Genomic DNA, 24272 nt, shown 5'->3' with positions numbered 1-24272 from the left:
ATCATTTTATCGGCTGCAAGTATCATTTTGTCATTTTATAGGTTAGAAATATGACTTTATCTACTGCGAGTAACATTTATCATTTTATAAACTCAGAGTATCATTCTATCCGGCAAAACTATCATTTTATATAGTAAACCTAACATTTATAAGCAAAAAATATCTATCATTTTATCTGCTGAAATTATCATTTTATCGGCTGAAAGTATCAGTTTATATCAAATGGCTTCAATCTGCCTTCTCATTGAATCAACCACAATTTCTTGAATCTTGATGACCCATCTCATGACATTTACCACATCGTCATTTTGGCTTATTTGCTTTCTTTATTGCATTCTCCCTCTTTGATACCCTGTCACTAGCCGATCCTTTGGTACGAACAACATTTGGAGGATGTACATCAATTACATCAGGTACTGCCATTCCATATAAATTCTCAACCATCTTTTTCTTTTCAATGACTGAATGTGTTGCACAATTTCCAAATATATGCTCTTCCAAATCATCAAGACCAGCACATAACAAAGACAGATGATCCATACTTCCCTCAGACTTTTGGACTAATCGATAAAAGTTGGAGAACAACTTTTTCTTAACTTCCTGCTTTTCATCCAAATCTGCAAGGTAAAAGATAACATTATTACAATAAATAATATCATTTGAATGACTGAAAAATAGAGTTTTTACAAATAAGGTTAAAATTGGAGCTCACGTTCAAATGGTAGTTGCTCCTCAAATGGTAGACCATGGGCTGCCTTTAGTAAAGAGCTCTTCAACCACCTTCGACCAAAATATTTCTCAGGAATGAGATTAGCAGACTTATTCTTCAACAAACAAAATATATGACAGCATAACAAACCAATTCTGGAAAATTTCTTACAACTACAGTCGAATGTGTCTTGCTTACAATCATACTTAACATCCCATGTTCTACCATATTGGTCCTTGACCTTATGCATCTTGATGTTATCCTCAACAGTTATCGAAACAATCTCACATACCATACTTATTTCCTTTTGTACATGTTTGAAAATAGAATCAGTGTAGATTGTAGATGCATGCTTCTCAATAGGCAATTAGGTTGACAAATCAGGAATAGTTGAGTAATCCAAGTAGTTCAATCGTGAATTGGCATTCCTTTGATCTCCCACAGCACAGTTAAAGAAATTGATGAACTGTACAAGATTTGCACGAGGCTTTGTGTAGTTTTTAAAAAAGCTATTCTCTGATTCAGACATCGATGTAGTCCTAAGAAGCGACCCCATGGGAAAATCTCGAAAATAAGCAGGAACCCAGAATTCTCTATCTTCAAACATCGATCCAAACCAGTGGACGTCTTCTAATCCATATCGTTCCATAATATAATTCCATATTATATCAAACTCATCAGGCTCTAACAAATCAGACCAAACACATGCATTAAACTCTTTTTTGATATCTTCACTACCAAGCAAGGATTTGGGCAACTTATCTGACACCTTAATCATAATATGCCACATGAACCATCGGTGCCTTGTTTGTAAAAGTACTTGTTGAACAGCAAGTTTCATCCCCCAATCTTGATCAGTGATAATCATTTTGGGTGCAACCCCCATACTCGAACAAAACAGCCAAACAACCAAGAATATGAGTCTCTACCTTCACTTGATAACAATCCAACTCCAAATGTAACTGCTCTGGAATGGTTATCTGTTCCAGTGAATGGAGCAAAAATCATGCAATACCTTCAAAACATAACATAAAAATGAGTTATATTTTCATGCATACAGAAAAAGTATCAGTTATCAGCTATAACTATCATTTTATCAGCAAAAAGTATCATTGTATCCACTGAAATATAATTGTATCAGCAAAAAAGTATCATTGTATCAGCAAAAAGTATCATTTTAGGTCTATTAGCAACAAAAGTAATATACATGTTAGTGTTGTATGTTGAATCAAATGAAATTACATCTCCAAACATATGATAATTTCGTCTTGAAATAGCATCAGCCCGTAAGAGTTTAGTTAACTTTCAATGAGATCCTATCTCAATTTCATAATAGAAGGCATCAGATAATTCCTTTTGAGAACGCATATAATCAAAAATCATTTGAGCATCTGAACCATCAATATTGGACATAATATCACGATAACCATTTCTAATATCAATAATATCACATCCAACATTTTCAGGTCCACCCATTATCTCCTTCAAAAGTTTGAATGTTTGAGTGGGACCAATATTACACCTGCCACAATCCTCCATAAAACTTCGATGGATAGGATCCAGACTGCGATTGGCCGTCATAAAATGCCTATGCTCATCCGCAACCATTAAGTGATTATGATACTCAACAAACTGATAAAACTCATACCCGCTGCTAATACCATCTGAAAAATATCTCAAGTTGAGCTTAGCAAGACATTCACACCTAAACGACCGACACCTACGCTTCTTAACGGACACTTCAGTTGATTTGGATGTATGACCAGGTATAAAACTCTTAGAGCCTTGTCTGCTGCAAGCCAAATACTGCCACTTAATAATACCATGAACTGATTTGTTGCCCAGTTTACGAATGCCAAAACCAACTGAACGGGCATAGTGTTCATAGAAACCAGATGCTTCTACTAATGTATTGAATTTCATACCAATCATTGGCTTCAAAGCATCATCACAAACAGGAATGTACAAACCTACAAATCAGTAAAAATATCATTTTATCAACTCAGAGTATCATTTTATTAGGAAAAACTATCATAAGAAAATGTATCATTTTATAAACTCAGAATGTCATTGTATCGGGCAAAACTATCATTTTATGCTGCAAACCTAAAATTTATAAGCCAAAAGTATCATCTTAACATATAATCGGCACAATACATAATATACAAACCTACAAAGCAGTAAACGTATCATTTTATCAACTCAGAGTATCATTTTTATAAGGTTACTGTCATTTTATCCGCTTAAATTATCATTTTATTAGGTAAAAGTATCATTTTATTGAACAAAAATGTCATTTTATACACCAAAAATACCTATCATTCTATCTGCTGAAAGTATCATTCTATCCGGCAAAACTATCATTTTATGCAGTAAACCTAACATTTATAAGCAAAAAGTATCATTTTATTAACTCAGAGTATCATTCTATCCGGAAAAAAACTATCATTTTTATAAGGTTACTGTCATTTTATCCGCTTAAATTATCATTTTATCATGTAAAAGTATCATTTTATTAAATAAAAATGTCATTTTATACACCAAAAATACCTATCATTCTATCTGCTGAAAGTATAATTCTATCCGACAAAACTATCATTTTATGCAGTATACCTAACATTTATAAGCAAAAAGTATCATTTTATTAACTCAGAGTATCATTCTATCCGGAAAAACTATCATTTTATCAGTTTTATGTCATTTTGTCACGTTAAAGTATCATTTTATCAACTTATATGCCATTTCTTCAGCTAAACTATCATTTTTATAAGGTTACTGTCATTTTATCCGCTTAGATTATCATTTTATCAGGTAAAAGTGTCATTTTATGACAAATGTATCATTTTATAAACAAAAGTATCATTTTATGTGCTGAAAGTAACATTTTGTTAACAACACATGTTGCAAAACTCTCAACTCAGAATATCATTGTATCCGGCAAAACTATCATCAGAAAAAGTATCATTTTATCAACTCAGAATATCATTGTATCCGGCAAAACTATCATTTTATGCTGCAAACCTAAAATTTATAAGCCAAAACTATCATCTTAACACAAAAACGGCAATAAATAATTTAATTAAATAAGAATTTCAGTACATCAGAAACATAAACCAATCGACATCTAATATTCATCAAAAATCAAATTCAATACATGAATCAAAACAATCAATAAATTAAAATATGAACACAATCAATAAGCTAAATAATAGATAATGATTGTTACCTTCGTTATTTGCTACGTTCTCCATCGAAGCAAATTCTGACAGCTATTGAACAGATAATCAATGAAAATCTGGAGATTATGGAATAATGAACCAAATCGGAAGGAAATCTGGAGTCTATTAAAATAATCGGAAGGAAATCTGGAGTCTATTGAAATAATCGGAAGGAAATCTCTATGGAAATAATCGGAAGGAAATCTGGAGTCTATGGAAATAATCGGAAGGAAATTTGAAGATTATGGAAATCTAGAGATTATGGAAATCTGAAACCAAATCGCGGAGAATAGGAAAGATTCGAACTGAGAAAGAGAGAAAGAATGGAGCGGAATTCAGAAATTTAAATGAGGGAAATGACATATTTACCCCGCGCCTTTTATTATGAAGTAAATCTAATTTTGAATCTCAACCACAAGATTAGAAAATATGTGTGGTTCAGATTTGGTTATAGGGTTATTACGATATTTAGGGGTTATCATATGATCACAAATCTCTCTCTCTCTCTCTCTCTATATATATATATATATATATATATATATATATATAGTAGTGATCTAGGGCAAGAGACCCTTAAACCTATAACTAGAGAACAAATCACAGCCACAAGATCAAGAAAATCAAGGGCTATTATTAATACATGTAATTTTTGAATTTAAGGAGAAATTAGTTCCCTCAATCACAAATTTACTCCACAATAACAAGGCGGGGTATAATGGTCATTCCATCTTCGTTGAACCTCGAGGAATCGCACTTGAGAGAAAGTGCAGACTCTCTACATTGTTGATCAGGAGGGCTACGTTTCATTTGATTGAATGTTGTTCAGTTCACCAACGTTTTCGATTGAATGTTGTTCATTCAATCGCACTTTGCTACGACGAGGAGCGGGGCGAGCAAGAGCTTGACGGAGCTGGAGGTGGAGGAGCTGAAGGGGTTTATTGATCTAAGGTTTGTGTTTTCGGATGAGGATCGGGATTCCAATTCGAGATTGGCGTCGATCATTCCCGGGCTGATGGGGAAGAGGGGGAGTGAAACGACCCCGTCGCGGCCGTATCTGTCGGAGGCGTGGGAGAGGATGGAGGAGGAGGAGAGGAGGAGGAATTTGGTGATGGAGTGTAGGATTCTGGCTTTCGGTAACGAGATGGAGCTCAAGGATCATCTCAGATTCTGGGCTCATTCTGTTGCTTCTACTGTTAGATGACGATTTGTGTGTGTTTTTGGTTGATCACTTTTGATTTCTTGGAGATTTTGTTATAGTGATTTTTGTTGAGAAGTTATGAGAAAAATGTTTGGTGGGGATTGATACAAAGTTTGTATATGTAGATTGGATTATTGGAATCATAATAAGAGTGATGTGTTTTGTAAACAATAATGAAGTAAAATCATAATAAGAGTGATGTGTTTTGTAAATAACAGTGAAGTAAAATCATAATAAGAGTGATGTGCTTTGTAAACAAGAGTGAAGTAAAATCATGCTAAGAGTGATGTGTTTTGTAAACAAGAGTGAAGTAAAATCATGCTAAGAGTGATGTGTTTTGTAAACAATAGTGAAGTAAAATCACGCTAAGAGTGATGTGTTTTGTTAACAATAAATAGTGAAGTAAAATCATGCTAATTATGGTTTTTACTTATTCTTTCTTCTTTCTAGTCATTAAACATTCTTGATAAAAATAAATAATTAAATAAATAACAAGTAATGTAATGTATTTTTTTGAGGAATTCTTGGAAGATTTATTTTATGGTAATTTTACGGAGAAATATGATGCTAAATAAGAAGATATGGAGGTGTATTTTAAGTGGAAAATTTTAAACAAGTAAAATGAAGATCGAAATGTCAACAAGCTAGCTTGGCAGTTTTACGCGTTTTTGAATCAAGTGGATGTTTAATCACATATGAATTCACATTCATATTTCCAATCTCTCTATTCACTTTCTCTCTCTAATTCATATGAATCTGAGTCTATATATATCAAGCATTTGGGGAGATCATAACAACTCAGAAATCCGACAGAATTGAACGCGAATGCGTCGTTTAGCATTCTGGTGGTGGTGGTAGTGGTGCTAACGTGCGCTCCGCGGTGCATTATCTCGCAGCAGCGGCGTGTGAACATGACTCTCGTCAGGAACGCTTCGTCGATCGGCGCATGTAAGTTTTCCGCCATTAACTCTCAAACCGTGATTCCGATTTCAAACACATTTCAATTACTTCAACAATTGAAAAAATAAATGTGTAGATTGCTTGGACGGAAGTTTGCCGCTGTATCATTTTGACAGGGGATTCGGGGCGGGGGCGCGCAACTGGCTTTTGCAAGGGTTTGCATAAGAAGGTCGGGGCGGAGCTGCAGTGACCGCTGACTAAGGAGGAGCCGGTGGTGAAGCTGGACGAGAAGCACTACCTCTTCTCGCTCCCCACGAACGACGGCAAGCCTCTCAGCTACGGCTTGGGGTTTGCCAGCGGCGAAAATCAAATGGTTAGCGAAGAACAATCCTACAAATTTTTTCCCCATGTCAAAGGTGGAGTTTTTTTTTTCCAAAATACTCCCATGCAATTTTTATTAATAGAAAATGAATACTTAATTTAGTCATTAGATTAAGATAATGAGGGGCTGAGAATGTTATACTCTTAAAATTAATTATACATTGATCATTAACCTATATATATATATTCATGTACATTTGAGAAAAATGTTTGACTAACTTTGTTTGAAAAAATTAATGAAAATTGACAATTAAAAATGAGAATTATTATATTTTGGGCAAATTCTATAGGCTCGGGTTAATTTCAAGCCAGTCCTATTGGGTTGCGGGCTATTCGGGTTGTAACCTTTCCAGGTTATAAATTTTTAACCCTAACTTTATAATATTGTAGACTATTCGGGTCAATCCATGAGTTTCAGATTAAATTCATATCCTATCTCCAACGACTTAGCTACCTTGATCCCTCTATTCTCGTTAAAAACCAACGGTTAAACATCGATTTTTTATTCCACATTTCTTGTAACGTCATTTGTCAATCGACTATTTGATTTCAGCTCGAATTAGACTTGATTACGTGATCGGCGGTCGATGTTAAAACACAATTTAGTTGATTAAACGTTTTTTTCACTCCATTCAATAGATCGAACTTAGAGTTTTCATATGGTAAAAGTAGGGGTGACAACTCGTGCGTGTTGGGTCGTTATCGGGTCAACCTGTTAACGACACGATCCAATAAGGACAAACACGAACACGACCCGTTAAGAAAACCTCAAACCCGAACACGACCCGCTACCCTCAAACCCGAACACGGCACGAACTCGTCACGAACCTATTAACGACACGAACGACTTTAGGTCAACACGACAAGAGAACAACACGTATATGACACGACACTATAACAACACGACCTGATAACAACTGCTATTGATTAGCAAAAGTTATAAAACTGTGAATCTGATCTTTAAGAGACTAAATAAAAGCCTAAAATCTGATTACTCAATGTGATCTGATGAACAATAACATCAATAGATTCATAGCCAAGAAATCCAACAAAAAAATCATTTTTAAAATACTACTAAAAATTAATACTAATATTATTTCTTAACGGGTAATCCGAACACGACACGAATATTTAGTGTCCTTAACGTGTCGACCTGATAAGGACACACGCCCAATAAGCTTTGACCAAAACTCATTATTTTCATGCGAATTTGTGTCGAGTTATTGTATCATGCCAAAAATTACCGTCCTAGGTAAAAGAACTACTATTAATCCCCTTATTTATAAAAATAAAAAGAAAAAATAAGAGCAGTGATCGATGATTAATGGTCAATGGTCTGATTTTACGCCGAATCGGTGGTTCAAAAAAATCTGGTTCCTTCTCCGCGGCGCAAATACCGGTTCGGTCCAACATTGTTATCCTCAACCCTACAGGCGCACGATAGCATAGCGCCCCTCTTTTCTGGTTCCTTCTCCGCGGCGCTTTATCTCGCCCAGCCTCACCAAAGGAATTTCTCCTCAATTCAATTGCGAAACCCTATATCTATGCCTCTAACACCACGGCCTCCGAAAACGCAGCTCAATAAATATTGACATTTAAGCTCTGATTTTTCCGTCGTCGATTCCGTTTTCACCCGTTTTAGAGGTATCTTTATTCAATTTGATCGAATCTGTTAATTTCATTCGCTATTTGAACTTTTTTTAATCGTGGTATGATTTCAACCGTGTATGATTTTCACGGTTTAAGATCAAGCTTCCGAGTAAATTTCAGTATCATACGGGAGATTTGCGATTGTTTTTCATTTTTTTAAAAATTGATCCGTATGTTTTTCATGCTCTGTTTATGTGTTCGATCAGCAAAAAACAATGCCTTTCATCGGTTGATGATGTTACATCTCAATTTTCTTTCCTTCGGTTGAATTTTCTCAATGTTTTTCATGCGTTGTTTATTCGTGCTATCCAAAAAAATTCTAATTTTTGTATTGATGTTATAGTTCAGGAAAATTTTTGGCTGTAATTGATTGATTTATGATATTTTTCAATTTTGTATTCGCGATTGAATTTGATATCATCTGCATCCCACGATACAAATGATGATCTGATGATAATCTGATATTGTCCGATTGAATCTCCTTTCCTTCAAGTGTCTTTGGAAATACCAACTTTTTTTTTCATTCAATGTTGCAAATCGGTTAGGGATTTGAATATGTTTAGGCGAGTTTGTGTTTTATGAGTATGTAAATATTTACATGTGTTTGTTATATTATACAGTTAAGTGATATGTTAGATGCTTAGAAATCTGAAATGAAGATGCCACAACCTGTCATTAAGCAATTAAAGAATGAATCAATATGTGGTTTGGGTTTGATATTATCATTTGGATGTGAGGAATTTGTTTTATATTCCTATATTACAACTAGTTTTCTCTGTTGGATGTTCCTTGTGCTACATTAAACAAACTATTTATTCGTTCAGTTGTTTGGCATTTGGCATCTGGTAATTAATTGCAGCAATTTGCGGATCCGAGTTCAATTAATATTTGAAATATGTTTACATTTCTGTCTTCAGTGTTGGGGATTCAAGTCTTATGAGACCGGAATCTATATGTTCTGTTTGTATCTAGCAATTCATTAGAGCAATGCGAGGGTATGAAAAAGATGTAAGCAACTCACCAATCAACATCTTCAAATGTATTGGCAGGTGTCTTTCGGGATACTTTTGAGATTTTAATTTTCCGAAAACATATATTTTTCTAATAGCAGGAGTATGAAAATTGGGATGAGTATGAGGAAGATGGAGAGGAGCAAGAAGAGGAAGAAGGTGGTGATGATGATTATGAAGAAGTTCATCAGTCCACCCAGGAGGAGTTGGATTACCTTGCTATCAGGCAAAAGTTAAAAGAGTCGATCAGAAAGAAGATGAAGAAGGATGCAGGGACTGCGAACTCTGCCTCCCGCAACAAAGTGAATGCATCACGTAAAGACAAGTGAGCTTACCTCAAAATTTGATCATCTTGATGTTTTTTGGATACTGTATTGAGTGAAATGAATTGGTATATATGCCTATGACGATCTTTATTTTGCTATGGGTTTATTCAACCATTTTTATGCACAATTTTGGGTGCTTGAGCATTTTGAATTGTTGATTTTTGTGCTAAAGATTTTACTAATATAAATATATAACACAAGCTTTGTTGATTAATCAGCAAGGATGCTATAGCTGTATTGCATATTTATATTATAGTTGTATTGCACTAAGATCAAACTAATGTTGATGTTAACTTGTAATACTTGCAGCTATGGTTCTTTCTTTGGGCCTTCACAGCCAGTTATTGCTCAGAGGGTAATCCAAGAAAGCAAGTCCTTGTTGGAGAATCCAGATCTGGCAGCAAGAATGTGTAAAACTAGCCAAAAGGTACACTGCAGTTCTGTCCTTTTTATGTTGGTACTGTTGCTTTGATGTTGTTATGCTTTCCCTTTTTTACTTCTTGAACCTTAGATGGGCCAAAGATAGTTACATGTGTAAATTTTAATCTAAATAACTGACATTTCAAGCTAATGACCTAGAGAGGCGTGGTTAGTTGAATTTTGATATCAGCAAGAATCATCACTACTGTTTTGTAGTCAGTTGAGTGTTCTGCTATAGGATGCCTGATAGCGATTAGGTAGTTGTTGTCAGAGAACAGACAGAAGAGCAAGGCCCTACCGCAAAACTACCATCCTTAAATAAACAAGTGATCAGACATTTATCTCTTCCAGTAAGGAGCTATTTGTAATCTACTAATGAAGACTCCTACTCAACAAAGACTACTCCAAAGATACAAGTAGACTCTAAACTGACTCTAACTCTAAAAGATAAAAAGTCAATAAGCAATAATAAATAAACTACTCCATCCGTCCGCCATTAGGAGTCCCGGTCAGCTTTACTTAAATGGTAAGTAGACCCCACTTTCCACTAACTCATTCTACTCACATTCTATTATAAAACTAATATATAAAATTGTACCCCACATTCCACTATCTTTTCTCACTTAGTTTCCTTTACATTTCTTGAAACCCGTGCCGAACTCAAATTGGACTCCTAATGGCGGACGGAGGGAGTACTAAGGGCATCCGCAATGGGGCGGACGATAGGCCGCCCGATGCCTCGGGCGCGCCATCGTCCGCCACTTTGGGTGTGCGGACGATGCCCGATGCATCGTCCGCGCCCTATAGATTGTCCGTGGACGATAGAGCATCGTCCGCGCCATCGTCCGCCCACTGTGGTTGACGCAGACGATGGCACGCGTTTTGTTTTTTTTTTATTTTTTAAATTCGAAGTTTTTTTTTATATAAATACCCCCTACCCCACATTCATTTTTAACATTTCCATTCACATTTCCACTCTCAAATTACACTATAAAATGAGCCAACTTGTGCACGACTTATTATTTTGCATTTCCACGCGGATTTGCCGTTTTTAATTAATCGTTGTGTTTTTTAAATTATTTTGCATTGACATATTTGAAAACATATAAATTAATTAACAAAACAATAGTGAAACCTATAGGGCGGCTTATAGGGTGGCTTATAGGGCGCCCCACTGCAGGTGGAAGGAAGGGTAGGAGGATAAAATGATGATGTGGCAGTGCATAGGGCGCCCCATTGCTAATGCCCTAAATATAAGGATGGGAGCATTAATATGACCAATATCATCCGCCCTGATGTCAAAACAGCCTTGTCATCAACGTGGATGTTAAAACTGTCTTCTCCACTCCCAAGGAGCAGGGACAATGCCTGGTGTCGGAAGAGGCACTGTAATAGGAACAATGTCGATGGCAGTGGCAGGAACCGGGGTGTTTCTGCTACAGGTAGCTGAATCGCTACCGTAACCGGAGGGTAGAGTGGTGGAAGGATTTGCATCGATGCTGTTGGAGACGGAGGGAATTCCCAGAATCCTTTCAGGTTGGTGACGGAAAGGTGGCTAGATGGAAGCACTGTTGGGCCATTTCATTTACGGTGCTGTCACACTCGGACTATGCTCTGATTGCATACATGCAGAGGGTTAATGTGCGCAATAGGCTGGAGTGTCGTAAACGTCGTTGTCTTAGGAGAGTGAGGATGTCGCTGTGATTATTGGTGGGAATACCTGCAGACTTGTGGTGGTAAAATGTAGCTGGAGTTGTTGGAGAATGGCTCTGATGCAAACGTTAAAGGTTATGTCGTGCTTATCGATCCTTGTGCACCACGCAAATGCTTACCCTAATTTCGGGATCGCAACCATCGTTCGCTGCACCAAATTGGTGGAGATACGACGATTGTTGCTAGAGAACGAACATAAAACAAGAGGAGGCAAGAAAAAAATTGAACGACAGAGTATAAACGGAATAATGCTGATGTAATTGAATGATAAAAAACTAAAATGCAAAGATAATCCTTTGGCGAGGCCCTATGGCAGAATTACTGACTGAATTAAACCAAGTAATCAAGATATATAGCTCTTCCAATGATGAGCTCTTTATTATATAACCTACTAATGAAGACTCCTACTCAACAAAGACTACTCAAAAGATAACAATTAGGCTCTTAATCAAACTCTAATGTGTTTATCTGCAGGAGAAGAAGACCTATGTTTCGGCTCCTGTCAGTTCAAAGTCTCAAGCACCGCCAAATGTTAAAAATGGGGTAAGAATTTATAATTTATACTATTTTAACTGATTGCTGTACTTGTTTCTCAATTCTGGATTGCTGAAATTGTTGCAGTTGAAGAAAAAAGTTGAAATGCTGAAAAATACAAGAGACTATTCATTTCTGTTATCAGATGATGCTGAGGTTCCAGCCTCCTCAAAAGGTCCACCTCCAAGGAATGTGTCAGCCCCCAAGTCTGGTGTGAGATTGCTCCTCTGTACTTTCTGGTTCGTTGACGCAAATCGTGTTGCAATTATATTTTTCTTAAGGGAACTCATACAGGTTTTTTCGTGGACTTGAAGATGCACGATCTGCAGAATTCATGCATAGGAGCGGCAGATCAGTGGTGAATGGTCGTGTAAGAGATGTTTCCAATGGTCGTGATGGCAGAAAGCCTACGCTTCCATGTAGCCAAAGTAAAGCTAAAGTTGGGATGGATAACGTAGCTCATACTAACAAGTCATCTGCAGAATCTAGGAAACAGTTTGGTAACAATAGTGGAAGTGGTCCTGGCCGGCCTCTAGGGCACAAAGTTGTGCCTTCTAAGAGTTCAGTACCTGCTACAGCGAAGTCAGCACCACCTGTTGCAAAAAATATTAACTCTGGTGTACGTAAACCAACGTCTTCATCTCTTCTACCCGTTGCACGAAGACCTATTTCATCAAATTTGCAATCTGGAAATAACAGACCTACTTCATCGCATGGTCAGCCTTCGACTTTGAGAAGACCTGTACAAAAAGACTATCATGGGACTACCAAGCCTAAGGTTATTAGTAAGCAGTCATTGCCTTCCTCTAAGGTTCAGGTATGAGCTATTAGATCAGTACAAATTAATTTTGCTTTATATTAGTTCTAAAATTTTGTAAGGGTTATTCTATTGTTTTGGTAGACGAAGATTTCGCCTCAAAGACACCCGGCACGCGTTCCTTTGCGCGATGAACGACCGAAGGCAAAACCCAAGAGGCAGCTCCGTGATGAAGATTCTGAGGGAGCGGATGCCATAAATTTAATAAGACAAATGTTTGGGTAATTGAACATTTTTTATTGGTACCTTATGAATTATTCTCTTACAGAGGGAAACTTTTCCTTAGTATTCAAGTATTAAAGACTACTATATTTGTCTGGCAGTTATAATCCTAATAGGTTTCGAGATGATGATGACACTGATGACATGGAGGCCAATTTTGATGATATCATTAGGGAGGAGAAACGAAGGTCAGTGAGATGCACTGAGTATCTAATTATTAAATATAAACTGGTTCAGTGACATGGCTTTTTAACTTTATGCTATGGTATTATCATTGTATATAATCATGAATCATGCAGGAATTTTGGACCCATCTTTACAATATCTAAGATGTTGAATGATTGTTCTTTCTTTATTAATGCGGTCAGTAATTAGTTAGCCACTTAGAGTTTTACATTCAGTTGCTCAGAAATCAATTTTCATATGGATTTATAGTTGGAATTTATGCTAATATGCTGCGTGCCTCTGCCAGAATTTGAACACCAAGAGTATGTGGAAATTCAATCAATCTATCTCATTATTTGCCTTTTGTTTGTGCCTTGTCTTATCCTGGGAAGAAATGCGTATTTGCACTCTGATATGTGGTCTTAACATTGAGCTTTTCGCTGCTTTGAATATCAAATATGTTTGCTGTGTAGTTCAAGAATTGCCAAACAAGAAGATGAGGAACAACGCATCCTGATTGAAGAGGAAGAAAGAAGGGAAAGGATGAGGCAAGCGAAGAAGCGCAAGATGAGCCGTTAGAAGGAGCCGTAAATAGATAGATGGCATGATGGATGGAGAGGAGTTTGTTATGGCTGATTTGCTGTTGCTTTGTGTCTACATGAATCGATCAAACTCTACGGAACTTGCTATAACAATTGTGATCATTTTCTATTTTGGATTCATTATTTTCTTTTTGTTGAAGGCCCAAATCTGCAGTTTTATCTAGAAGATTGTTTTCTGTTATTTATATCAAGCTTTTGGAAAAATGTATCTCAGTGACATATTTTCCTTTCGAGATGTTACACTTTAAATACAGTATATTTTTAAAATAGAAATATCACTTTATACCTATTCTATCATTATTTTATTATCTTTTCATTTAACTTATAACACATTACACAACCTTATATAAAATTAAAAAATATTCCATTTAGAGTATGACGTAGGGATATATAATACTCATTCCGTCTTAGTCTAAATGAGATGTATTCTTTTTTCGTACTTCCCAACCTATATAAGACGTTTTCTATTTTGACAATAATTAACTCACTTCTCTCTTCTACTTTATTTTCTCTTTCACTTTATTATGTCTTTCTCTTTTTTATTTTATCACTTATCTCTCTCTTTTTTACTTTATTTTCTCTCTTATTTTACTATTAATAATTGAATTGACTAAACACCACTATCCAAAAATTTTATTCTAAAATAGAAATGTCTCTCATAGGCCGGGACGGAAGGAGTAACAAATAGAAGTTATCAACTTTTATCTTTGGTTATTTCGTAAGGGACAGCTGGTACCTTTAAGAGCTCATATATGGGTTTAACTGTATGTTTGATATACATGACTTGAATTATTTATATGGCATTGAAGCCTACGTTTCACCTTTGAAAATTAATCCATCATTTTGGAGGGTTATTAAACAAGCAACATTGAAACTTGCACCTAGATAATAGCATAAAAGCAACTTGGAAGCATGCTTTTTAATATACTTCTTCCGTCCCACTTAGAGCATCTCCAATGCCGGCGTCAAAATCACGACGCCGAACCATTGGAACCGGCGTCAAAATCGGCGTGGCCATGCCGATTCGCGCGATGACGCCGGTTCCGACGCCGATCCTCACGGCGCCATTGTGGGTCCCGGATCGGCGTCAAACACAGATTTTATTTTTTATTTTTTTACTTTTGAAAACACTATATATACGCGCTTTGAACGTCATTTTCATTCGCACCACTTGTTTTAACGAGTACTCTCTCTCTACCTTACTTTCTGTACAAGATCAATTTAAGAAATGAGTAATGCCGGTGGTAGTGGTGGGGATGCGGATGAGTACGAGCGTATGATGAACGAAGAGCTAGATGCCTATACGAGCCGTGAGGTTGATCGATGGATGCAGAGTTATATGCAGCCGGCGGCACCTCGCCCACGACCAGTTGTCCACCGTCGACAAGTGGTTGATCGTGATCATGAAGCTGCACATCAGCGCCTGTTCACAGATTACTTCGCAGAGGAGCCGCGTTTTAACGCCAACCATTTCAGGCGTCGTTTTAGGATGAGGCGGGACTTGTTTATGCGTATTGTTAACGCTTTGGAGCAGCGATATCTGTATTTCCGCTTCAGGCATGATGCGGCTGGCAGACCCGGCCACACCCCTATTCAAAAGTGCACTGCGGCAATCAGACAGTTGGCCTACGGCACCGCGGCAGACATGTGGGACGAATACCTCCACATCGGTGAGACGACTGCCATCGAATGTATGAAGTATTTCTGTCAGGGCGTGATCGAAGTATTCGGTGATCAGTATCTCCGAAAGCCTACGCCCGAAGATTGTCGGAATCTGCTGCGGATGCACGGGGATCAGCATGGGTTCCCGGGAATGTTAGGCAGCAGGAGTGGAAGAACTGTCCCGCTGCTTGGAAGGGGTTTTACACGACCGCCTACAAGGGAAAAAATCCCACGATGATCCTCGAGGCCGTAGCTGATTACCGGTTGTGGATTTGGCATGCGTATTTTGGGATAGCCGGTTTGAACAACGACCTAAACGTCCTCAACTCGTCGCCCCTTTTCAACGAGCAGTGCCAGGGCGTCGGTCCGGCCATCAGTTTTGTCGCCAACGGCAACCAGCATGATATGGGCTACTACTTGGCGGATGGGATATACCCTAGGTGGCCCGTCTTTGTGAAGACGATCCGGTGCGCATCAGATGCGAAGAAGGCCTACTTTGCGACGCGGTAGGAGTCGGCGCGAAAGGACGTGGAGCGCGCATTTGGTGTGCTTCAGGCTCGATGGGCTGCAGTTAAGGGACCAACGAGTTTGTGGAATGTCGACTGCATTGCTGATATAATGTACGCCTGTATTATTATGCACAATATGATTGTCGAAGATGAAGGTGTACAACTGACTGATTGGGCCAACGACGATAATGAGGCCGGTCCAAGCCACGGCGTCGCCACCGCCAACGTACGAGGTGGGGTACCTCACGATGAAGAAGCCCTCCTCCAAGCACATGCCGACATGCGTCAGACGGAGGCTCATATTCGACTCCAAAAGGATTTAGTTGAAGAGTTGTGGGCGCGGAGGATTGCAAGGCGTTAGTTTTTATGTAAATTTATGTAATTTTTTTAAATGTAATTTTTTTAAATGTATTTTTTTTAAATTATTGTACTTTTTGAAATTTTAATATTATTATTCGAATTTTCCGTATTTGTCTCGTAATTTAAATTCCGTATGTTGATACGAGTGTAAATTAAATTATATAATTGTTATTAGTGATGTGGATAGGTAGTGTGAAGGCTATGTGAGGGCTATTTGATGTCTAGTTGATGTGGCAAGCTGATGTGGCAGGAGAATTGTAGTGCTGATGATGTGGCAGTGTGAAGGCTATGTGAGGGCTATTTGACGTCCAATCTTACTGGAGATGCTCTTAATATATCCACATTCTTGAATTGCAAAGAATTTTAGGATGAGTTATTACATGGAGTAAGTAGAAAAGAAGTAGTTGAATATTTTAATGAAGAGAGATGAAAGTAAAAAAGAGAGAGATAAGTGATAAAATAAAAAAGAGAAAGACATAATAAAGTGAAAGAGAAAATAAAGTAGATTGGTGATGTCAGTCTTAGAGGGGGATGCAGATGGAGTTTGGATTAGAGAAGCCCATGGTTCCGGAATCGCCGGTTTCGGTTTTAGAAATTGTCGAACCGTGAGGGTGTTTCGCGGTTACGGTTCTGGTTTCAAAATTGCCGGTTTCAGCTTCGGTTCCAAACCGGTGTTTTTTATAGTTTTTCACGGTTCCGAACCACCAGTTTTTGGCGGTTTTTTGCAGTTCCGGTTTGGGACTTCCCAGAATCGGCAGTGTCTGAAATTTTGGAACTTGGATCGGCCCACGGTTCCTAAAGTGACGGTTTTGGTTCAATTTAAATCTCACGGCTACGATTTCACGGTTAACCGCCCAAACCGTAAACCCTAGGTCATCTTTAGTTTGAATCCCCTACTGTGACTTCCATACACTCTATTAGTTTATTTTTAAAATATAATATTAAAATATTAATATTTTTATTATATAATAATTGAATATGTGTATATATTTTGGGGACCCTTGCCATGCAGATGGAGCAGCAACGAGAAATAGGTTACGACGGATAAAAAAACATCTACAAGAGAGAAAAAGAAAGATTTGACAACTATTTTTACCGTGGACATTTATGTAAGAATAGAAAATGTAACTAATTATTGACTTTTAGTTATACACATTACGTATTTTGTACCCCCGTCATTAAGAGTCTCATTTGAGTTCGACACGAGTTTTAAAAAATATAAAGAAAGTGGGTGGAAAAAATTAATGGAACGTGAGACCCATTTTTATATTGTACTCCCTCCGTCCCATAAAAATATGTGCACTTTTCATTTTCATCCGTCCCACAAAAATATTTGCATTTCATTTTTGAAAAGTTATATCAATTTAATAATGTAGGTCCCACTATCCAATAACACTACATTAACTATCATTCTTCTCATCTTTCTTACTTTACCATATCATTCTCCTCATCTCTCTTACTTACCAATTTTATCTTAATTCACGTGCCATACCCATTGCCCATATTTTTATGGGACGGGGGAAATAGTATAATAAAACATGAGGGAATGAGTTAGTAAAATGTGAGATCTACCTATCATTCACAGTAAAAGTGAATCGGAACTCCTAATGGCGGACGGAAAGAGTATATAACAACATTAATATTACTCTTATTCTTATGATTGGGGAAAAATACCGTAATACTAGATTTATCGTATCGATAAAATACCCAAATTACTGATTTTTGGTATATCGTGCTTTTCAGTACGGTATGATACCTTATCAAAAGATTTTAGTACGATAACAATATGAATTTCATATACCATGCGACATAATGAAATTTCGGTATATATTGTAAATTGTGGTATACACGTGATTTATGGCATACCGTCTTTATATTGACATCAATATAATTGTATATACCCTAATAGTACGTAATTTTTTATATATATTAAATATATTTATACATATATTATGTATTTATAATATAATAGGAGTATTATTTAACGAAATATCAGAATTGCGGTATATTGAAAATTCGGTATTGGTATCGATAATGAAATTGGTCATAGCAAAAATTCAACATACTAAATTCTGATGTATCGAAAATTTTTGTAAGGTAAATATAGTTTTTATTCATGCCGAATTTGCGGTACGGTATACGATATGATAGTTTTGGTATTGTATACTGCACCGACTCCTATTGTTACCATTCATGGAGGTATTCTTTGAGTTTTTGTGTGTTTTTTTACTATGTTTTATGCTACTTTGGTTCTTTCCTTTTTTGGGGGGGCATTTTGTCTCTTCACTCTATTGTATAATGAAAACTCTTCTGTGGAGGAGAGTTGTTTATCTATCACAATATAGAATATGAGGAATAGGACCACGGAATGAAAGGGTTCCTTTATGCATGTTGTGGTTGGCTTTATTCTCTTCTCATGCCAAAAATCTGCCATACATCTTCACGATTATGACTCAAATTTCTGGAGTATCACATCAATTTTCAACACTTATATTGAATAAGAAACACCGCGTATATATTTTTGAGACTATTTCAGTGAACTTTTAATATCCATATTAATTTTTTTCTATATCACTACAATAGTTTAATCACTCTTACTCCTAACCTATCGAGTTATTCTTTAATTTATTTTTCTTCATTTTATTGAGTAATAAAAACTCTTTTGTGGAGTAGAGTTGTTTGTGTATCACAATATAGAATATACAAAAGCTATAGGCGCTTTGAATCTTTATGCAAGTGGAGGATGCATGGCTTTATTCTTATGCCAAATCTGCCTTATATATATAGGTATATGTTTATGATCATTTGTGGAGTATCATATCAAATTTCTTATCTTAAATTATGGCTCAAATTGCTAAGCTTGAGACCAAGGCAGAGATTACAAATCCTCCTGCTAAGGTCTATGATCTCCTTAAATATAATCTAAACAAGTTTGTGAATTTGTTCCCACAAGTGTTCAAAAGTATAAAGTTAATTGAAGGAGAGGAAGGCCATGCCGGAAATGTTAAGATCGTCGAATATGTAATAGGTCAGTGTCTTTTCATTTACGATATTTTTTTTTCCGAATTAATTAAAAACATGAATCACATACAGGTAAGGCAATGAGTGCAAAGGTGAAGACTGAAGAAATAAATGATGAAGAGAGATCCATGATAATGAGGGTTGTTGAAGGGGAGGTCTTGCAGTTATACCCTACATTCCTCTGCAAGATTAGTGTGAGCGATGGCTTTGTGAATTGGTCGATTGAGTTCGAGAAAACCAAAGATTCAACACCTAAACCAGATGCCTATGCTCAAGTTCATTCCCATGTTACTAAACTCATGGATCTTTACCTTCTCACCAATTGATACATCTATGAAGGACTTAAAACTACCTACTGAAATGCATACTAATCAAGAATGTCGGATCTGACTTTTCAGCTCTACCAATATCCACTCTTATGTATATGCCTCGCATGCCATGTATGTTTATCGTATCGTACGACGTACGAATAAATAAATCATGTTCCTATCTTTGTATTACCAAGATTCGCCTTGCCTTAGCCCAGAAAATTATTACCAGTTAATACCGTGAATTTGGTTACAACTTACACATTTATTGAGGATATATATATATATATATGTGACAGTCTTTCACCATAAGGATATGAAACAAGGTTGCACAAATTAGTCGAGATTGAGTTAAATACAACTAATTCAACCAACTATGTCACCTCTTTGGTAATAGAAACACTAACAAGTGTATACAAGTAGGAAAAACAAAGGTGTGAAAGCTACGTCCACTACAAATAACCGGCCGGGGCTATCACGCTACTCTGGATCTCGTTGTTCAACTCTCCATGTAGATTAACAGAATGGTAGGTTTTAGAAATAACTCAGTTCCGAATTGTTGTTCCTCGCTCATCCAACTTCACCCTAACCATCCATGTGCGTGTTACTATTGTTTTTCTTTTTTTTTTGTTAGTTTTTTAGATGATAATTGTCCAGTGTTAGACTTTTGCTGGCTGTTTTATGTATCTTGTTCACAGCTTAGGCGATTTGAGTATTTTCCAATAATTATAAAAATAGTACTGAGTATTTATCACTACCTCTGTCAACAAACTTATATTTGACACCAGTTTTAACCCGCAATTGGTAAAATAAGAGAGTGAGGGAAAAGGTGGCGGAAGTAGTGTTAGTAGATTGTGAGGTTCACATTTAAAATGATGTGTAGGGTTATTATTTGTTTTAAATTTTCCTATTTAGAATTGGTCTAATTTTGGTGGACGACCCAAAATGTAAATATTAGTCTATTTTTTTGTGGAATGAGGTAGTATTAAGAATGAGAGTGTATTTCCGAGATCAAATTTACGAACATTAAGAAATTGTGAATAAGTTTGGAGGTTTTGATTCTAAAACACAAGTTTCTTATTTTCATATTTGGGATGATAATTTCAATTGTGAGGTGTCTTTTCAGTTTAATTTTAAGGGAAAATAATACTAAAAATCATGAACTTTTCCCAAAACTAATACTCCATTTCCTATGAACTTTAAAAGTGATGAGAAATACCACAAACTTTGGACGATATGTCGACTTTCAATAATAATTTTTCAGCCAATTTTAATTGGCGTGGCTCGTAGGACATCCTCCGTGCTACACAAAATGCACCATTTTTTAAATAAGAAAATGTCATCATTTTGAACCCTGATTTATATTTACTGTCGTTTTTTAAATTGTCGCTTATTAAGGCATCTTCTTCCTTTTATTAAAGAATTAGGGTTAGAAGTGAAGAAGTTTTTTTTTTTTTTTTTTTTAAATTTTGATCACCTTATGGGGTTTACACGTATAGGTTGGGCAAGCCGCGTGAATTAAAATTGGATGGAAAATTAAGTTCATGGGAAACTTACACATCGCTTCATGGTATTTCCCACAATTTTTAAAGTTTGCGTAGAAATACCATATTTTGGGAAAAGTTGATGGTTATAAGGCTATTTTCCCAAATTTTAATGGGGAAATGTAAAGTCTGAAAGCAAGCACGAAAGGAATGTTTGATTTAGGGTGGGTTTGTTGTGTTGTTAGAGATTGTTTGGTTAGTGCGACATTGTACAACTGAATGACCAAGTAATTTTGCTGGTAACATTCTACAAATCGTGAAACTCTGCTAAACAATCATGGACCATTTTGTGTGTTTCCCCAATTCTCTAATTCAGCTAATACACAAGTAGGACTTACATGTAAAATTTATTTCCTGCATTTTATACTCTCCTTATCATATGTTTGGTGGTGATGGTTTGGCAAACAAACCTATATCCCAATAAGTGTCTCAAAATGACTCCGGACTTGTTGACATCTACGCAAATCTCTGCATTCTGCCCCTGAATTTGTGACTTGCTGTGTAATCCACATTTTATCCAAAGAAGAGTCAATCTCTTCGCCATCAGAATCACCCTCACCGTGACTCCTCCTGCCATCTGGAATATTCATCACTTCCGCGTCTTCATTCTCACCATTGACCAGTACACATAATTTGGCCGGATGTAGCTGCAGCTGCAGTAAAAGAACAATGGAAAGGTAAACTCCTAGTACCGCACAACGGAAGACTCTAAAACAGTTTTTCTCCAAGATATATAAACAAATAAAAGTAGAAGATGGAATCAAGAAGATATAAAGCAGAGACAAACCTGTCACATTTCCTCAATAGGCAAGGATCAAACGGGAAGAAATCTTTCTATCCCACCAAATCTCCTAGGAGACCATGAAATATGCGCTTTTCTTTTACCACCCGTACAAACTATTGATGGCAGGCATAGGCATACCTAAGCAGGAAATGTAAGTAAGAAAAAACAGAGTCAGTTTGGTAAGACAGACTAATAGATACAACAGCGAGTTGGTCACAAAAAAGTCTTCTACTCATAATGCATCCAATTGCATTAAAGATATCGAGTAGCATAGCATTGTCAGAATATTCTACCGAATGACTGAAAAGGTTCAAACAAATATTTCACCTGCAATGGCCTCAAATGATGCTTAAGGATGTCGTCGAGCAGCAGTTGGGACTTCAGCCGAGGAATAACAAGCAACTGTCTCAAGCGAAAACAAAGCACATACAATATATATAGCCTGCAGAAATTAACAAACTGCCACACTTTGAAAACTCAAAACAGAATCTACCACTGCAAATTCATGGTACTGAGTGGTGTTGGCACTATTTATGATCTTTTAGTCAATCAAAAACCATGCTTATTCATCTTTTTCTTATCAAACTTCACAATTTCTAAGTGAAATCACAATCAGAGTAAGATCCCCAATTTGTTGCCTGTTATATGTAACGAAGCCCAAGACCAATTGCTTATATTCTTCCAAAAAAACCCAACTTATTTTCATGCCAGAGAAGATACAAAGGGGCTTGTTATTCTTTAATGTTAGTACAGTTTTCTTTTCAGTGGGGTCACATTACCAGACAGCGCTAAGAGTTCTGTTATTTCGTTTACCCTAACTAGATTAAGTTTTTCGGAAGAAGGGTAGGGTGTAAAATATATATACAAATTTTGAGATTTAAAGATATAAGAGAGAGAAAGATTTTGCTATATTTAGGTGATTTTGCAGTTGTAGATTCTAAACTGCCACATTTTGATGATTCACAACTGCTTTAATAAACGATTCAATGTATCTCAATTCTCAAGACAAGGTTGAGGTGAGGAATTATATTCTTATGCTTGTCGTTTTATATACTCAGGCCAAAATATTTGAGAGCAAAGCTATATATAACGCACCTGACAACCAGCATAAAATAGTTTATGAGCTTTTGGATTAATGTTACCGTCCTGATTTTTGGCAATAAAGGAAACAGCAGCTAACCATTCTGAAATCATGCAAATCAAACCTGAATAAAGTTAATACATTCTCATCTGTTTGTAGGTCTCAAGGAGAGCACCGGATATCAAGAAAATGAGATGCATAGTGACCGTGACCTTTCCAGCATTGCGGTAACAAATGAGATGGGGATAAATCTGGCTCGAGCCACATAACTTGCAAGCTATGCAACAGCACTCCTTCTGCAGTACAGATAAGTCCATAGCCCATAGGCTATAGATCTTTGATAAAGTAAATTAGAATGAAAAAGAGAATAAAATAAAAAAATAGAGACAAGACAACTCATAATAAAAGTAGAGAAATTAGATTCCATAAAAGAATACTAGTCAACAGTGCATGAAAAGCTAGAGAATTAAACTTTACTGAATCCTTATATGTTTCTTTACCTCCATACAGGATTGAGGCCACTAACATAGATATCTATAAGAGCATTACCAAACATCTTTCCACAATTGTCAGGATCCAGTGAGCAAGCATAGAACATGATAAACTACAGAAAACATGGGGACATTACATGCCAATTAGTATGGGCTAGAGCCATTACAAGGAAAATGTGTCAGCAAGAAGAGACAAATGGTCTTAGTTACAATACCTGACCAAATTTTGATTTGTAAGCTCTGAAATGATTGGAGGAGAGTCTCAAACACCTACAGCATGTAAACAAATCAACAAACTCAGCAACATCTCAAACCAAACCAAACAAAAAACCCAGAATGAAAGACTTTACCCGAACCAGACGACCACCCTCAGAACAAGATTTAAGGTATTCAAATGTGAGCACCATCAGACTATCCAACTTTTGAGCTCTCAAGTTTGAACTAAGAAACCTTTGGATTAAGACATGCTGAAAACTAGTAAAAATGAGTTTTGCTACCAAACAAAAGATGCTGAAGAAATAGAAAAGAATTTTGCAAGCTAATCGTGTACAGCATACACTTTGGTTAGTAGAGATTAGCTTTTCTTATTCCTTGGCTATCAGAAGATATTAGCATTGGGTAACCAATGTGTTTTTTACCCCAAATCA

At 36.5% G+C, this 24272-nt stretch overlaps 4 protein-coding genes and 1 long non-coding RNA gene across 8 annotated transcripts; 3 read left to right on the top strand and 2 right to left on the bottom strand.

Annotated features, from left to right (window-relative positions):
- Positions 1–1076: 1076 nt before the first annotated feature.
- Positions 1077–1595, bottom strand: LOC121810565 (protein FAR1-RELATED SEQUENCE 4-like). The gene has a single exon (XM_042211328.1). It carries the CDS (start codon positions 1593–1595, stop codon positions 1077–1079), a length of 519 nt encoding a protein of 172 aa, XP_042067262.1.
- A 3179-nt stretch (positions 1596–4774) lies between these two features.
- LOC121810564 lies at positions 4775–5128 on the top strand. The gene has a single exon (XM_042211327.1). The coding sequence runs from the start codon at positions 4775–4777 to the stop codon at positions 5126–5128; it is 354 nt and encodes a 117-aa protein (XP_042067261.1).
- Positions 5129–7769: 2641 nt separating this feature from the next.
- Positions 7770–14154, top strand: LOC121742590 (protein SPT2 homolog). 2 transcript variants are annotated; one of them, XM_042135778.1, is made up of 10 exons: positions 7770–8050; positions 8974–9064; positions 9165–9391; positions 9702–9819; positions 12000–12068; positions 12147–12270; positions 12374–12876; positions 12961–13097; positions 13200–13286; positions 13737–14154. In XM_042135778.1, exons 2-10 carry the CDS (start codon positions 9044–9046, stop codon positions 13840–13842), a joined length of 1392 nt encoding a protein of 463 aa, XP_041991712.1. In that variant the 5' UTR covers positions 7770–8050; positions 8974–9043; the 3' UTR covers positions 13843–14154. The 2 variants fall into 2 exon arrangements, with proteins under 2 accessions (XP_041991712.1, XP_041991713.1); XM_042135779.1 differs by having other exon boundaries at positions 7771–8050; positions 9168–9391.
- Positions 14155–19211: 5057 nt separating this feature from the next.
- Positions 19212–19917, top strand: LOC121811164 (kirola-like). The gene is made up of 2 exons (XM_042211962.1): positions 19212–19424; positions 19490–19917. Exons 1-2 carry the CDS (start codon positions 19238–19240, stop codon positions 19741–19743), a joined length of 441 nt encoding a protein of 146 aa, XP_042067896.1. The 5' UTR covers positions 19212–19237; the 3' UTR covers positions 19744–19917.
- Positions 19918–21489: 1572 nt separating this feature from the next.
- On the bottom strand, positions 21490–24113 carry LOC121740899. Of its 3 annotated transcripts, XR_006037696.1 has the most exons (7): positions 23976–24113; positions 23841–23895; positions 23347–23738; positions 23149–23237; positions 22381–22495; positions 22057–22191; positions 21490–21922 (listed from the first exon to the last, which is right to left on the bottom strand). It is a non-coding gene; the product is annotated as an uncharacterized LOC121740899 (long non-coding RNA). The 3 variants fall into 3 exon arrangements; XR_006037695.1 differs by having other exon boundaries at positions 22381–23237; XR_006037694.1 differs by having other exon boundaries at positions 22381–23738.
- Between the last annotated feature and the right edge of the window lie 159 nt (positions 24114–24272).

The sequence above is a fragment of the Salvia splendens genome, chromosome 7, assembly GCF_004379255.2.
Source record: "Salvia splendens isolate huo1 chromosome 7, SspV2, whole genome shotgun sequence".
Classification (NCBI taxonomy): Eukaryota; Viridiplantae; Streptophyta; class Magnoliopsida; order Lamiales; family Lamiaceae; genus Salvia; species Salvia splendens.
This window is presented reverse-complemented; position numbering and strand designations above follow the sequence as displayed.